This window comes from Suillus plorans, assembly GCF_016647745.1.
Source record: "Suillus plorans strain S12 chromosome Unknown HD556scaffold_140, whole genome shotgun sequence".
Classification (NCBI taxonomy): domain Eukaryota; kingdom Fungi; phylum Basidiomycota; class Agaricomycetes; order Boletales; family Suillaceae; genus Suillus; species Suillus plorans.
In genome coordinates, this window is record NW_024537524.1 from 1 (window position 1) to 13,430 (window position 13,430).

General features: G+C 45.9%; 3 protein-coding genes across 3 annotated transcripts; all 3 read left to right on the plus strand.

Moving 5' to 3' along the window:
- Nucleotides 1–1,752: 1,752 nt before the first annotated feature.
- On the plus strand, nucleotides 1,753–5,460 carry HD556DRAFT_1427533 (uncharacterized protein). The gene is made up of 15 exons (XM_041304662.1): nucleotides 1,753–1,812; nucleotides 1,878–1,949; nucleotides 2,009–2,050; nucleotides 2,101–2,558; nucleotides 2,618–2,836; nucleotides 2,909–3,091; nucleotides 3,155–3,351; nucleotides 3,401–3,605; nucleotides 3,660–3,820; nucleotides 3,879–3,975; nucleotides 4,030–4,209; nucleotides 4,264–4,461; nucleotides 4,517–4,852; nucleotides 4,905–4,946; nucleotides 4,991–5,460. The coding sequence occupies exons 4-15, from the start codon at nucleotides 2,103–2,105 to the stop codon at nucleotides 5,348–5,350; spliced, it is 2,634 nt and encodes an 877-aa protein (XP_041152002.1). The 5' UTR covers nucleotides 1,753–1,812; nucleotides 1,878–1,949; nucleotides 2,009–2,050; nucleotides 2,101–2,102; the 3' UTR covers nucleotides 5,351–5,460.
- A 1,501-nt stretch (nucleotides 5,461–6,961) lies between these two features.
- On the plus strand, nucleotides 6,962–7,832 carry HD556DRAFT_1198997 (uncharacterized protein; the record flags this gene model as incomplete). The annotated part of the gene is made up of 3 exons (XM_041296340.1): nucleotides 6,962–7,222; nucleotides 7,280–7,408; nucleotides 7,461–7,832. Coding segments are annotated over 3 exons (762 nt in total), but the record flags the coding sequence as incomplete, so codon positions are not given.
- Nucleotides 7,833–8,555: 723 nt separating this feature from the next.
- On the plus strand, nucleotides 8,556–8,783 carry HD556DRAFT_1204587 (uncharacterized protein; the record flags this gene model as incomplete). Its single annotated transcript, XM_041296448.1, has 2 exons — nucleotides 8,556–8,602; nucleotides 8,660–8,783. Coding segments are annotated over 2 exons (171 nt in total), but the record flags the coding sequence as incomplete, so codon positions are not given.
- Nucleotides 8,784–13,430: the final 4,647 nt, after the last annotated feature.

Here is a 13,430-nt window from a genome sequence, read left to right on the forward strand (position 1 = left end):
CGCTAGTGTGTTTGCAATAAAATGAGGTTGTAGAAAATAAAACAGCGAAATGACTCACTGTTGCGACGTGCCGCTCAGTCGACTACGGCTGGCAGACCGAAGGTCCATTACTCTAAGGTGCGCAGGTGAGTCATGTGGTTGCACAGCGACCTGCTCACACTCATGCCAGGTGCACAAACGAAGCCTGAACAGCAATCTCCAGTTGTGCTGCAGGATCCCCCCAAATTGCTACATGCACTAACAGACATAGATGCTGTCAAAGCAGCGACAATGGCGAGGAAGGAGAAATGCATTTCTGTGCAAAGGTGATATGAAATCTTCTGAGGGGGATCTCAAATGATATCTCTGAGGATGGAGGAACACTGTAGGACGATGACCAGGTTTTATATGCTGCATACACTCAGTATGGGCACGATTCTGAACAATTTGGCAGAATTGTTATTGCTATCAGATGGCAGAAATTTAGGCAGAACCTACAGGAGCACGTTGAATTGATTACGACCAACTGTATACTGCATGGTCGGGTATGAAAAACCGGCGAGATACATGTTGTTTATTTATGTCGATGAATAAAAAAAAAGATACTGTCAATGTCGTGTACAAGGACCCGGAACAAGGAGTGAGTGAGAGAAAAATGATATGAAATATCGACCGAGTAATGCATGTCGGAAGTATTGACGAGAATGAGCATCAACTTCTCGACTTTGTCGCTGCGCCGCGGCTGGCAGGGTCACTGCGGGTTCAAATTATGAAGCGATGAATGAGAGATCGGGATGAGAAACCGGGATTCGAGTTCTGTGGTTAAGAAAAGAGATGTTACATAAGACTCTGCACTTGTGAGAACGCGAAGAACAGGAAGTTATGTAAATGAGTGCCTACTAAGTACTATAGTAGATGTCCTAGAGTTCAACCAAGTACGATCCATCTTCCGTCATGTGTATTAACAATTTTAAGGTGATCATCTTCGTCAAATCTGGTGCAGGAGCCGTCGAACTGGACAAGCTCTTAGTTTCATGTAATTTCCCCAATCATTCCTTGTCGGAGATTCTTTGCCGGCATTGTAATGGTCACGTGTTACGATGCCCCGCAAAGTCATTGTGATCTGAATTACGATGCTTTAGGCGGAGTCTCAATATCATCCTGATTCAGATTATGACTCGTACGATGACTTATGCCTAAGGCCTAAGGCCTAATAGCCTGGACGTGCATCAACCCACCCAACAATTCTGGCTCTGTACATCGCTTCGTTTCCGATTCTTTGTGCTGTTTTCATCTATACTCTTTATTTTAAACGACATCCTTGATTCAATTGTCTTGTTTCATTCGGCTTGAATCTGAATCGCCTGTACACCAAATCGCATACCCACAACTTCCGTTCGTCTGAATCAATTCTCTCCTGCTATCTATCTGTGAGTCTATAGTCAGTCTGAACGAGACTCTTTCCCATCCAAAACTTATCGCATTTGCGCTCAACAGTTTTGCCAAGTATCTTATATTACACTCGAACGAAACATATCCTTGATCATCGTCTGTTTTGTCTTTAACAGTTGATTTTTGGTATGTACTCCATTACTAACAGCCTTTCACTTTAATAATCTACTGAACCATCAGCTTGTTCGTCGCTTGTTTGCTACTTGATATCAATGCCTAAGTCAAAGCAACGGGCATCAGAACTCGCGACATGTGATCGATGTGGGGCGAATGTTCGTGCGCGCGGGTTAGGATCGCATTCAAAGTCTTGTGCAAAGAAAGAAAAGGAACGGCTGGAGGACGAGGAGTTTGCTGATATAGTTCGGAAGGCCAAGAAGAAAGGTGAGTGCTCAAATCAGTCGTCTTTCAATCATGCACTCAATAGATAGTTGATATCTGCCATACAGAACTTCGAAGGCAGCGACGCGAGATTCGCAATAATCTACAACGTTTGGAGGATGCGCAATCATCTATTGCAGGTGGGCCCTTATGTTTCAATGATAGTACTATGTTTCTAATTGTTCTCATCGCAATACAGTGAGCGCTACTGCGATCTGGGCAGATCCAGATCCAGATGTTGGTATGTTCAATTTAATTAGATTGATTATGTACTGAGACTGTCAATATCAGAGATGCAAGGGTCATCGCCTCGACAATACCCACCAGTGGACCATGACGCAGCCTTACCTGACTTTCACGAGGCCGATTTTGCTCCCAACGAGCCCGATCCTGGTTCCAATGAGCCTGATCCTGGTCCCAACAAGCCCAATCCTGAGCTCGATGATATTAAAGTCGAGTATCATCCTCACAGCCAAATTTCTTCCACTGTACATCACTTCTCTGAGTTCACCCGCAGCCGCATGACAGAACATACTGTGCCTCGTAACAATACACCTTGGGAACCCTTCCGCACGCGGCTAGACTTCGAAATAGCAGAGATTGCACTTGAAGCTGCGATGACGAAGGATCAAACCAATCGCCTTCTGGATCTCGTGCACCGATCTGCTAGCGGCAATGATAAGTTCACGCTGCAAAATCACGATGAGGTTCGCTCCCTATGGAACCTTGCTTCGCAACGTTATACCAGAGTGAGTATTGTCTCATGTACTAATACTAACATGATAATAAACTGATTATCAGTGCGCAGTTTCAGAATGATACAGTGTCTGTTCCATTTGACAGTGAGGTGCACGAATTCGAGATGCATTACCGCCCTCTCTGGGATTGGGGACTCGATTTATTGCGAGACAAATATCTCGCGCCTCATTTCGTATTCGATGCTCAACGTCTCTCGAAATTCGACGGAGAGAGGTTTGTACGTTTCATTGACGAACCATGGACTGCTGATGCATTTTGGAATGCACAAGTATGTTTCAAATCTTGTTTTATTGTTGTTTTAAATTAATAGTACAATGTCAAACCGTTGTAACTGTACTAGTCCCAGCTTCCCTCAGATGCGAAACCACTGGCATACATTCTTTATGCCGACAAGAGTAAACTATCGTCATTCGGGACCCAAAAGGGCTACCCAATTATTGCGCGTATTGCCAACCTACCTGTTCACATTCGCAACAACAATACTGCCTTGGGAGGTGGTCGCGTCGTCGGTTGGCTGCCCATTGTCAGTTGCATTGACAAGCTTGTTGGGTTAGTATTAGTATTGCTAACTGCCGTATTGATTTAGATTGTCGAGAATCAGGAACATGCGAAAAAGAAGAACTACGTCGACTTCAAAAATGCTGTCTGGCACACGTCATTTTACCAGCTTCTTGCCTCAGTTGCGCAGCACTCGAATACGGGTTATTGGTTTGAGTGTGGAGATGGAATCCAACGTCGTCTCTGGCCTGTTATTTTGATCTTAAGCGCTGATTATGAAGAACAGTAAGTACCACATGCATTTACTATTGTGAGGCTTATGTATAAATTGTAGATGTATCATGGCGTTGATCCGTGGACTTAAGGGAAAATTCCCGTGTCCAGTTTGCTTGGTTCCGCAAGACGAGCAGTCCGTTCTTGCTACCCACGAGTTTCGCACACGCCACCAATCTGAAGATGTACTTCGCACTGCAAGATTGAAGCCTTCTGAGAAGGAAAAAGAGGCTCATCTCAAGGCTTTCTCGCTCCGAAATGTTGAGGTATGCAGTTCCTGCTGTGATATCTATCAAATACTGATGTAATTCAATTGTTAGAATGTCTTTTCGAGAGTTCGTCACGTCGACGTTCATCGTGCACTTTCTTTCGACCGCCTTCACACAAATGAGGAAGGGTTATGGGGCGATCATTTGTGGAAGGAAGTTAAGTTTTGGATTTCAGACCTCGGGCGCGATGCAGCTGTCAAACTCGACAAAAAGTATGTATTGTGATTACCATGATACATTGTTGCTACTTCTGACTCAGCGTCCTACTAGTTTTGATGGACTTCCGCGATGGCCTGATTTAACACATTTTTCGTCTGTCGTCGCAGTGGATTTCACTGATGGTACTGTTCTCGGGGATCTGTCAAAGGTTCATGTGCACATTATAAGCGGTTTTCGGCACTAACACAAACTTACTATTTAGATGATTGTCTTTGCCGCACAGGATATATTTACTTCGTCCCGCTGTAAACTGGGACACTTACTCCTTCGCTGCATTCGCCACTACATCGAGTTTGATATCTATGCCTCGTTAGAAGTGCATACAGAGCATACAATCGCAGCTGGGAGGTTGGCAGTGCAAAAGTTCTCAGAGATAATGGCCGTAAGTCACTGTATTGTTCTGGTTTTCGATGATGATCAGCTGACACATCACTAGGAATATATTGCCCAATCACAGCCTGAAACCCTCAAAAATTGGAACTTTCCAAAGAAACATTTGGTCTCTCACATATTCGACGATATCATATCGAAAGGTGCGACACGTAACTACAGTACCAAACCAAATGAAAAAATGCACGGCTCGTTGCGAAAAATATATCTTCAACGTACAAATTTCAAGAACGTCGCTTCTCAGGTTTGTTACTTGTAACTATTTGTCATGCAGATTCAGACTTGTTTTATTGTTACAGATTCTGCACTATGATGAATGGCTTCTGACCTCAACATCTATGCGCACTGAACTCGATGAACTTGACGAGTACTACAAACGAAACACTTGCGACCCGGAGACTCATGAAGCGCTGGACTTGGATGACACTGGGGAACCCGAATCTACTACTATCCATGCTCATTTAGGTTCGAGGCAAGGCAACCACTCGTTTTCCGATATCATGCTCTCGCACGGAACTGACAGGGCCTTCACCAACTTTCGGATGAAGCTAAATGGCTTCTTAAATGGCTTTCTACCACAGCACAATATTCCATTGCCGGATGGAAAGTGTATTCACCTGCGCACAGAAGATATGGTATGCTAATTTACTTCTCATTCAATTCATTATACTAATACACTACTATTAGATAACAGTGTTTCATTTCTTGCGTGTCAACTACGAATCAATAGTCGACTGGCGCCTGCACGAGATTTACTTCGGTGCAACCCGAAGTTCTATGGATTGCCAAGGTATGACTGCGTCATCGTGAAGACTGCCGACAAACCATTTTTCGCTCGCCTCGTGTACATGTTCAGCTGCTTGATTGGCAACACTGATTTCCCTCTCGCGCTGATTCATCCTTATGATGTTGGTATCGCCAGTAGTCGTCGAAGGCGAGATAATGACATGGGACTGTGGCGTGTGCGAGCCAAACCTCGCATATCCTCTGAAATCATCTCTGTCCAATCGATCATTCGGGGTGCTGCTCTCGCAAATGATCCGGAAACAGACGGAGATTACTTTGTAATTCACACTGTAGATACTGACATGTTTCTTCGAGTCAAGGCTCTACAAGATCAACCAAGCACTTGATCCACTACCGCTTTAATACTGGCTTGAGAGCCGCAAATTTGCTCCTGTAAGTAAGCCAGGTCCTGCCACATCCCTTTGAGAGCGACACTTCACACTGTCCCATATGCCCAGGAACTGACGAGACCATTACCTATTTGACTGCCCACAGTACAGATGCAAACGTCACATATTCGCAAGCACCGTCCGACAAAATGCAACATCCATCACGCACATACTCACATCCAAGAAAGTCACACCTCATCTTAACCACTTCGTAAATAGCACCGGCCGCTTCAAACCTACATTTGGTGAGCTGTAAACTTTGTATAAGAAAATATACTAACAAAACATATAGATATACCATACACCACTCCGTGACATAATCCCCATCATCATACTCTTCGTCGAAAGCGTTTTCTCTAGTCCGCTGTCGCATTATGGTGCGCGAGTCTTAGTGCCATGATGGAAAGCTCGGGCAACCGAACAACTACCATGTTGATGTCTAGGCGGTGTTAAGGGTATCTTGGAGCACACGCTCTTCAAAGGAACTTATTTCCCAACTTTGGTGGACCATCAACTGTGCTAACGTCTATGTCGGTTTCCAGGTCCAGCCTGCTCTGATGGGCCTTTCCATGCACGGCAATTACAAACAGCCTTTCGTCAAACATTCTTCATTTTACATATGTAAGTGACCTCATTATTTCTGAATCGTAAGACTTTATCCGTCCACGTGTTGATGTGTAGATTTGAAACGTGTACTATCACACATCGACCTGCAACATGTTGCGATGATTATTATGTACGTCCTCATCGCGTGTAAATTACTGTTCAATTTAACTTTGTTGGTCGCAGCCTCATGGCCTCAACACGATTGCATAAAATGGCACCGACTGCGAGACGGACTTGACACCCTGCGACGACCCACCTCTCAACACCCTTCAATGTCTGACTCTGGTTCGAATTCGATATCCTTCAGTTCTGATTCAGGTTCAGACTCGGCAGATGAAGGCACCCAATGTCAGCCTGTGGCTCCACCGAGCAGTGGCGCCTCTATTGAACACTACCAACAGGTACGCTTGTGCTTTTGTTCGTATCACATATTCTAAATTCTAACATACTTGTTAATACATTAGTATATCAAATATCTCCAGCTTCAACAAGGGCAGCTCCAGCAGCGGAATGCATCTCTGAATGAGAGCAATGGCATTCTGGCTGCACAACAGCTGAAACGTTCTCGTAAACGCCCTCAAACATTGTCGTCTAGGGTATCGTCAATGTCGCAAACAGCATCTGCGATACTGTCCGCATCAGAATCTGCTGTCTCAGCTCCTGCCTCATCGACGACGAATGATGTTGACAAGCTCATTTTAAGCCTGGCGAAAAAATATGCATTAACTACCGAGATGTTTCTCCCTGACAAGGTTATTTTTCAAACAGACTGTCCTGATCCTGCAGTCGACTTCTCGAATCCAAATCGTTATGCGAAGAAGTCTACAGCAAAGGATGCACTCGTTGCTGAACTCTATGCGTCCATTGACCACACGTTGCACGCTCAGATGCGAACAAATGCATTCTTCAACCAGGTGCGCAGTTTTTCTCACTTCAAGGCTTTAATATTATAATAAATACTTCAATCAGTTCGGGAGCGGAATGCAGCAAGCTCGCTCATCATTTCTAAACAGCCTGCGTACTGTTGCAGGCGGCATCTTCAACATGCCCAATGAATTTTTCGTTTCGAAATACGACCGAACTTCCCTCTCACAGGTCACAGACTTGATCGGATGGGAAGCAGGCAAAGGCAAGGCCTATGATATCTTCAAGGCGCCCATACTTTACCCCGATCATATCGTGAACGAGAAGAAAATCTTCAGGAACTGGATAGTCATCGCAAAGGTAAGGTCAGTTTATACTAGTAACAGCGGATCTGGCTACTCATATGTTGCTTTGAAGGCTATGAAGGTTGCGGTATGCGGAAAGATGTCATTGTATTCCAAAGCACGTGGCGGACCACCTTCCTACGCTAAGATGTGGAAGCTCACAAGCTGCACTCCTGGCCTGATCACATTTAGCGTCACATCGGTAGGGTCCCAGTTTGAATATACACTGAGCTGATACTCATCATGTCCTGTAGATCATATTCATCCTGTCCCCAGACCAGGAATTCTCGGGTGATGGAGTTGGTGCCATTTCCTCGATCGCGTATCACTCCCTCTTTCAGACAGTCAAGAAATTCTTCGTTGTTAAGTGGAACCACCAGCGCATCAAATCGGTCGTCGAGCAAATCAACGGATACGTCTTTGATGGTACCGTCAAGACGCAGCCATCCAATGACACTCAGTGCACCATGGAGCAAGTCACTGAATCACTTGATCGTGTTATGGCCGCGCTGGATGCCAGTGATTCAGACTCAAACGATGATTCAGACTCATTGGAATATGTTAACTTGCCGGTACAGGCAGCTAACATCCATCCGACTGTAACTGCAGCTGCAGCTGCAACCATTTCAACCTTGCAACCTAAGACAGCCGTTGACGCTCCCCAACTCGAAGCCGCAGTCCCGCAACCCAAAGCCGCAGTCCCGCAGTCCGAAGCCGCAGCCCCGGGGCCTATCATTCAAGTTGATACTAGCCTACAACCTTCCATTTCAACTCCGTGTTTTTCAACTCCTATGGCACCATGTGTAGAGACTTTGGTGGATGCCCAGGGTCAGAGCGAGGACGTATCACCAGCTATTGGGCTTGTTACTATTGCCAAACCTCAGGCAAAGGCATCCAGGGGCAGGAGGAAGCCCAAGAGTCAGACGTTGGCCAGTGATTCTACCACTATTCGCCGCTCCTCACGTCACGCTGTAGCATGATACTTCTGTCTCCCTAGTATTGCTATTAAGATCTGATCACACAATCACTAGATTCTAGCTCTACTGTAATCCGAGTGTTTGGGTTACCTATGTGTTGCTCCTTCGTACAGCTTTTGCAATCTCACTGTGCCTTCATCCCAATGCCAACCCCAACGACGACCTGTTTGTGTACCGGATACAGGCAAAATTCTCTCTTCTTAGACTGGCGCCTCAAACCCATCACCAATTCTATCATGTCGTAGGAGCGCCTGTCTTCCAGCGCGAAAGGTCGAGTTCAAGCCTCGGACAGATCGTGAAGATTGCTAATAACAACTAGTTGTGAAGGGTATGGACTTGTCCGAGTTGTGGAGGTGGTGAGTCCTGGTTGCAACTCCTTTGTGGAGGAAGGACGATGAAGGCAAGACCGTTTGCAACGCGTAAGTTCTCATTTGTTGTTCCTTCTATATTCGTACCTATCTCTTATATACATACAGATGCGGCCTCTACTATAAGCTTCACGGCTCTGCTCGTCCCATTAGTATGAAATCCGATATTATTTGGAAGCGCTCTCAACACGACGCTCGTGCGCAGCACTCCTCCCTCACCAAGCCCCCAAGCGCATCTAACATGCCTGGCACTCCTTCCGTTATGGAGGAGACAGTTTCAGAACGGGTTCTGGTGCGACAAGCGCAGGTACTTCTTCGTCTTCGCGGCGCAGCAGCATGGACTCGTCTGTCCACACAGTCGATGCGGGCACTGTTGTGCCACACCCGCCACTATACTACCCACCAACCCACCATGAGACCCGCACCCGCCATGGGGGTGTGGGTATACCTGCGGGTGTGGGTGCGGGTGCGGGTGATGCTTGCGACACCCACGGGTACACCTGTGTCATTCCCTAGTCGTTGGTGGTCGTTGGCTCTCTCGATCTTGTTCTCTCGCTAGATGGGGTTCATGCCGAGATTTTCACGGTGTTAGTAGTTGGCTCTCTCAATCTTGTTCTCTCACTAGAGGTCTCTGGTCCGTCATCTTGAGCTCGTCAATCACTTGTTGGTCATGTCTGAGTTCGTTCTTGCAGCCAGCAAGAATGATGGGAATGCCAGCACAGAAATGCATCACCTCAAAAATCTGCACATTGTCCAGAGTCGGTGAGTCGACAGCAAAGCAGATAAGAACAATATGTCTTGAACTAACTGATAAGATCTGAAGCGGTCATAGTCTTCTTGCCCTGCTGTATCCCATAATAGCACATGACAAGCTCGATGTGCTTTCCGTCAAGCACCATCTGAATCACTGACGATAGTGAGCTTCCTCCTTATTTCAGCCATTATTCAAACATAGAAAGTAGGATTGCATGGATATTGCATTACAATGAGTTTGCGGCCATTCAGATGCCTATAGTAATACATGTTTGTCGCCAATTTAGCCCTTTTGCTATGATTATTTCCTAACATGGTAATTTATTTTATGTCATTGAGTTTATCATTGATAGTGCTTAGGTTGACGATTCAAACTCACTTTTGTTCCTCAATGTCGACGTCCATGTTCCCATCTGGTCCTGGTGCCTTCAGCCTCCCCTTCATCACTCCAACATAACCTTTGCTGCTCTCATTTTGCTCCAGCAACTCAAGGTACGCTTGATTTTAAATTGCCCGTTTCCCTTCTGAATCCATTTCATCTTTTTTAGACTGCATGTCCAGAATTCTGGTGCCTTCAACCTCCCCGTCATCACTCTGTGACTTTTGCTGCTCTCATTTTGCTCCAGCGACTCAAGGTGCGCTCATCACTCTGTTACTTCTGCTGCTCTCATTTTGCTCCAGCGACTCAAGGCGCGCTCATCCGTCTGTTACTTTGCTGCTCTTGTTTTGCTCCAGCGACTCAAGGTGTGCTCATCACTCTATTACTTTTGCTGCTCTCGTTTTGCTCCAGCGACTCAAAGCGCGCTCATCACTCTGTTACCTTTGCTGCTCTCGTTTTGCTCCGGTGACTCAAGGTGTGCTTTGTTATATGTTGTCCGTTTCCCTCCCATCTCATCTCTTTGCCTGTCCAGAGTCGGTTGCGCCCCCCCATCACACCAAGCATCATCACTTAGACCCTGTTACTCTTGCTGCTCTCGTTTTGCTCCAGCGACTCAAGGCGCGCTCGTCACTCTGTTACTCTTGCTGCTCTTGTTTTGCTCTAGCAACTCAAGGCGTGCTCGTCACTCTGTTACTCTTGCTGCTCTCGTTTTGCTCCAGCAACTCAAGGTGCGCTTTATTTGTGTTACCTATCTCTTTTCGATCTCATTTTTTTGCGTGTCCAGAGCGCACTTATTCTATGTCGGTTGTTGGTCATGAGCAGGCTTTATGGTCCGGGCAAGTATGGAGGCGAGGGGAGTCATTTCTGTTTTCACCATGCATATCATAATGTAGATTAATATTTGTCTCACAATAACAATTGATATGCGTTGAACATTCATCACCACCTTGCTGGAATGATTATCACGACATTAAGACCTCAGTTGACAACCTTACAATGTGCATTCAGACCACAGGGCCGCCATTAAAATGCCCACTAATACTCGGTGGGTACCATTAAAATACCCGTTATATCATCATGTTCACGTGCATTAAAATGGCGCGAGGTTCATTAAAATGCTGACTGTTTGATCATAATCTATGGTAATGGGTCCGCGTCGTTAGACCATTTTAATCGATTAAAATGCCGTAAAAAAAGTTCCGACATGCAAGAGCCGCTATAGCATGGTCGACTAAACGATTTGTGAGGGATTCGGTGAGGGAGTTGGTGAGGGAGTCTGTAATGCGTTGGGCAGCTGCCTCCGCTATCTCACAGACGGTATGTTTCTTTAGGATGAATGCAACGGCCCTGATTGCTGCTATGACTGGTACCGGAGTAGTAGAGGACATCTGTTACAGTAACATTTAAACCCCTATATTCATTTCCTTGCTACCTCTAAACGGGCCGTCCGTACCACGCTTATCTCTTATCATGCTTATCTCTTATCTCACCAAGCGGGCTGTCCGCCTCTTTCTGCTTCTATCTTGATAACGCATTTACAAGCTCCGCTTGAACACTGGTATATAAACCTACCTACCTACTGTTGTATTACTTACTTTAATCTACTGGGTTTTACCTGGAACATTGTCCTTCAGTAAGGTCTTCAACCTTACTGTCTAGAACCACTATTCTAAGGGAGTCAGCGACACTCGCCTTAGCCAGAAACCTTGATCTCTCAATCGAGAGCAGACTTACGTCTATCTAGGCATCCTGCCGATTGTCTACTCAGACAGAGATAGCTCGACTCATCCCAGTCGTAACAAAAGATTAAAGTCTTTATCACCTGAACCGTTGCCATCTGCAACGAAACCGACACCACGACTTCGTTAACTCCCTTAATCGGAGCCTTGAACTTAGGAGCGCTACCAACCATTCCTCCTTTGAACACCATGACGACACAGAACAAAGAAATAGAACTAAAGATCGGTTCCCCTCCTGAATTCGATGGAGACAGAGAAGAATCAAAGAGATTCATGATGAAATGTCATGCATATCTCGACATTAACGACAAAGTTTACGTCGATGATAAGAAGAAGATCATTCTTGTGTTATCCTACATGACGAAAGGAAATGCAGCAGCCTGGGCAGAAGACTTCATGGAAGCAGCCCTAGACCCCAAGAGGAAAGACACCTCCGGACAGATGATCGGTTATGGTACCTGGGCCAAATTTAAAAAGGACTTCGATGAAGCCTTTAAACCCATGGACCCCGCCGGAACCGCTATGACGAAGATACGAGGATTAGAGATGAAAGGAGATCTCCACACCTACATCTCCAATTACAAACTCCTCGCACATCGGGCAGGAATGACCGAACAAGCCCCCCTCATCGAATTCTTTCGACAGGGCCTAGACTACGGGCTTCAGGACAACCTGTACAAAACAGGCGAAACTCTCGATGACTTCGACACCGTTGTCAACTCTTGCATTAATCTCGATAACGCCTTCCAAAGATGGAAAGCTATCAAGAAGAAAGAAAGACCCCAGCAACAGAAAAAGAAGAACTTCGGAAATAGACACTATATTCCAAAAAGGAACGATGACATGGAAGTCGACCGCATAAGCCGTCTCTCAGACGCAGAGTTGAAGAAGCACCTCAAAGAAGGACGATGCTTCAAATGTCACCAAGTAGGACACCGTGCCAACGACACCTCCTTCCACCCAAGAGAAAGAGGACAGATCCGAAGAAACAAAGAAGAAACTAGCAGCGACGACGAAGACGAAAGTCGCGCTTCCTCCTCCAGGAACCCTATCAGAAGGAAGAAAGAAAAAGACGAGGAAGAAACTCCGAGGAGGAAAGCACCGGTCCGAAGGAAAACCATGAAAGCCAAAGAAGTTGAAGAAGAAGAAGACAGCGATTTCACTGAAGTAGAACGTCGCTTCGTGGAGATGGATTTTTAGAAAGGGACACTGCCTCGACGTCAGTAACTCCCACTCATGTACGACTAATACGTTCTATCGGAACCAGAAATGAATTAAGAATTCCTGCATCCATTTTTTCCGATAAACGCGTGCAAACCGTCGAAACATCCATGGTCATCGATTCCGGAGCATCCGGCACTTTTATCAGCGATACCTTCTGTAAAAGGCATGGAATAAAAACCCATAAACTCTCACGACCCTTCCCTGTTATCACCGCCGATGGATCAGACGCCCAAGGAGGACTCATCTCTCGTTACTGCGTACTCACGATCAAAATCGATCAACGAACCATGATCGGGAAGTTCAATGTGGCAAAACTAGCCAAACAAGACAAAATCCTCCTAGGATTCCCCTGGCTTGCTGCACTAAAGCCCCAGATCGATTGGGAAGCCAAAACCGTATCTCTCCCATCAACAAGGAGGTCGCTCACCATAGAAAAAAGCATTGACAGAAAAAGACGCAAGAAGTCGCTCCCGCCACTCTTCAGAAAAGAAAAAGAAGTCAGAAAAGAAACAACCCGAACTTGGACAAATTCCAAACTACGGAAACCGATACAGGTGAAGGTGGCAACTAAAGAAACCATCCCCCCCTATACCGCTTCCGTAGAAGAAATAGTTGATGAAGAAATACCCAACTATGACACAAAGGACGACGTCTGGTCAGAAAACTTCAAAACTCCAGTCACAGACCCACTTGCCTATCAATTAGCCAGTAACGAAGTACTCGTCGAGTATGCCACCGATGGATCCACCGTACGCATCATAGAAGATATAACCTTCGATACCCC

Coding starts and splice junctions, on each gene's coding strand:
- HD556DRAFT_1427533 (XM_041304662.1), top strand. CDS start 2,103: ATGCAAGGGTCATCGCCTCGACAATACCCACCAGTGGACCATGACGCA. Junction 2,837..2,908: donor ATGCATTTTGGAATGCACAA/GTATGTTTCAAA, acceptor TAACTGTACTAG/TCCCAGCTTCCCTCAGATGC. Junction 4,462..4,516: donor TCAAGAACGTCGCTTCTCAG/GTTTGTTACTTG, acceptor TTATTGTTACAG/ATTCTGCACTATGATGAATG.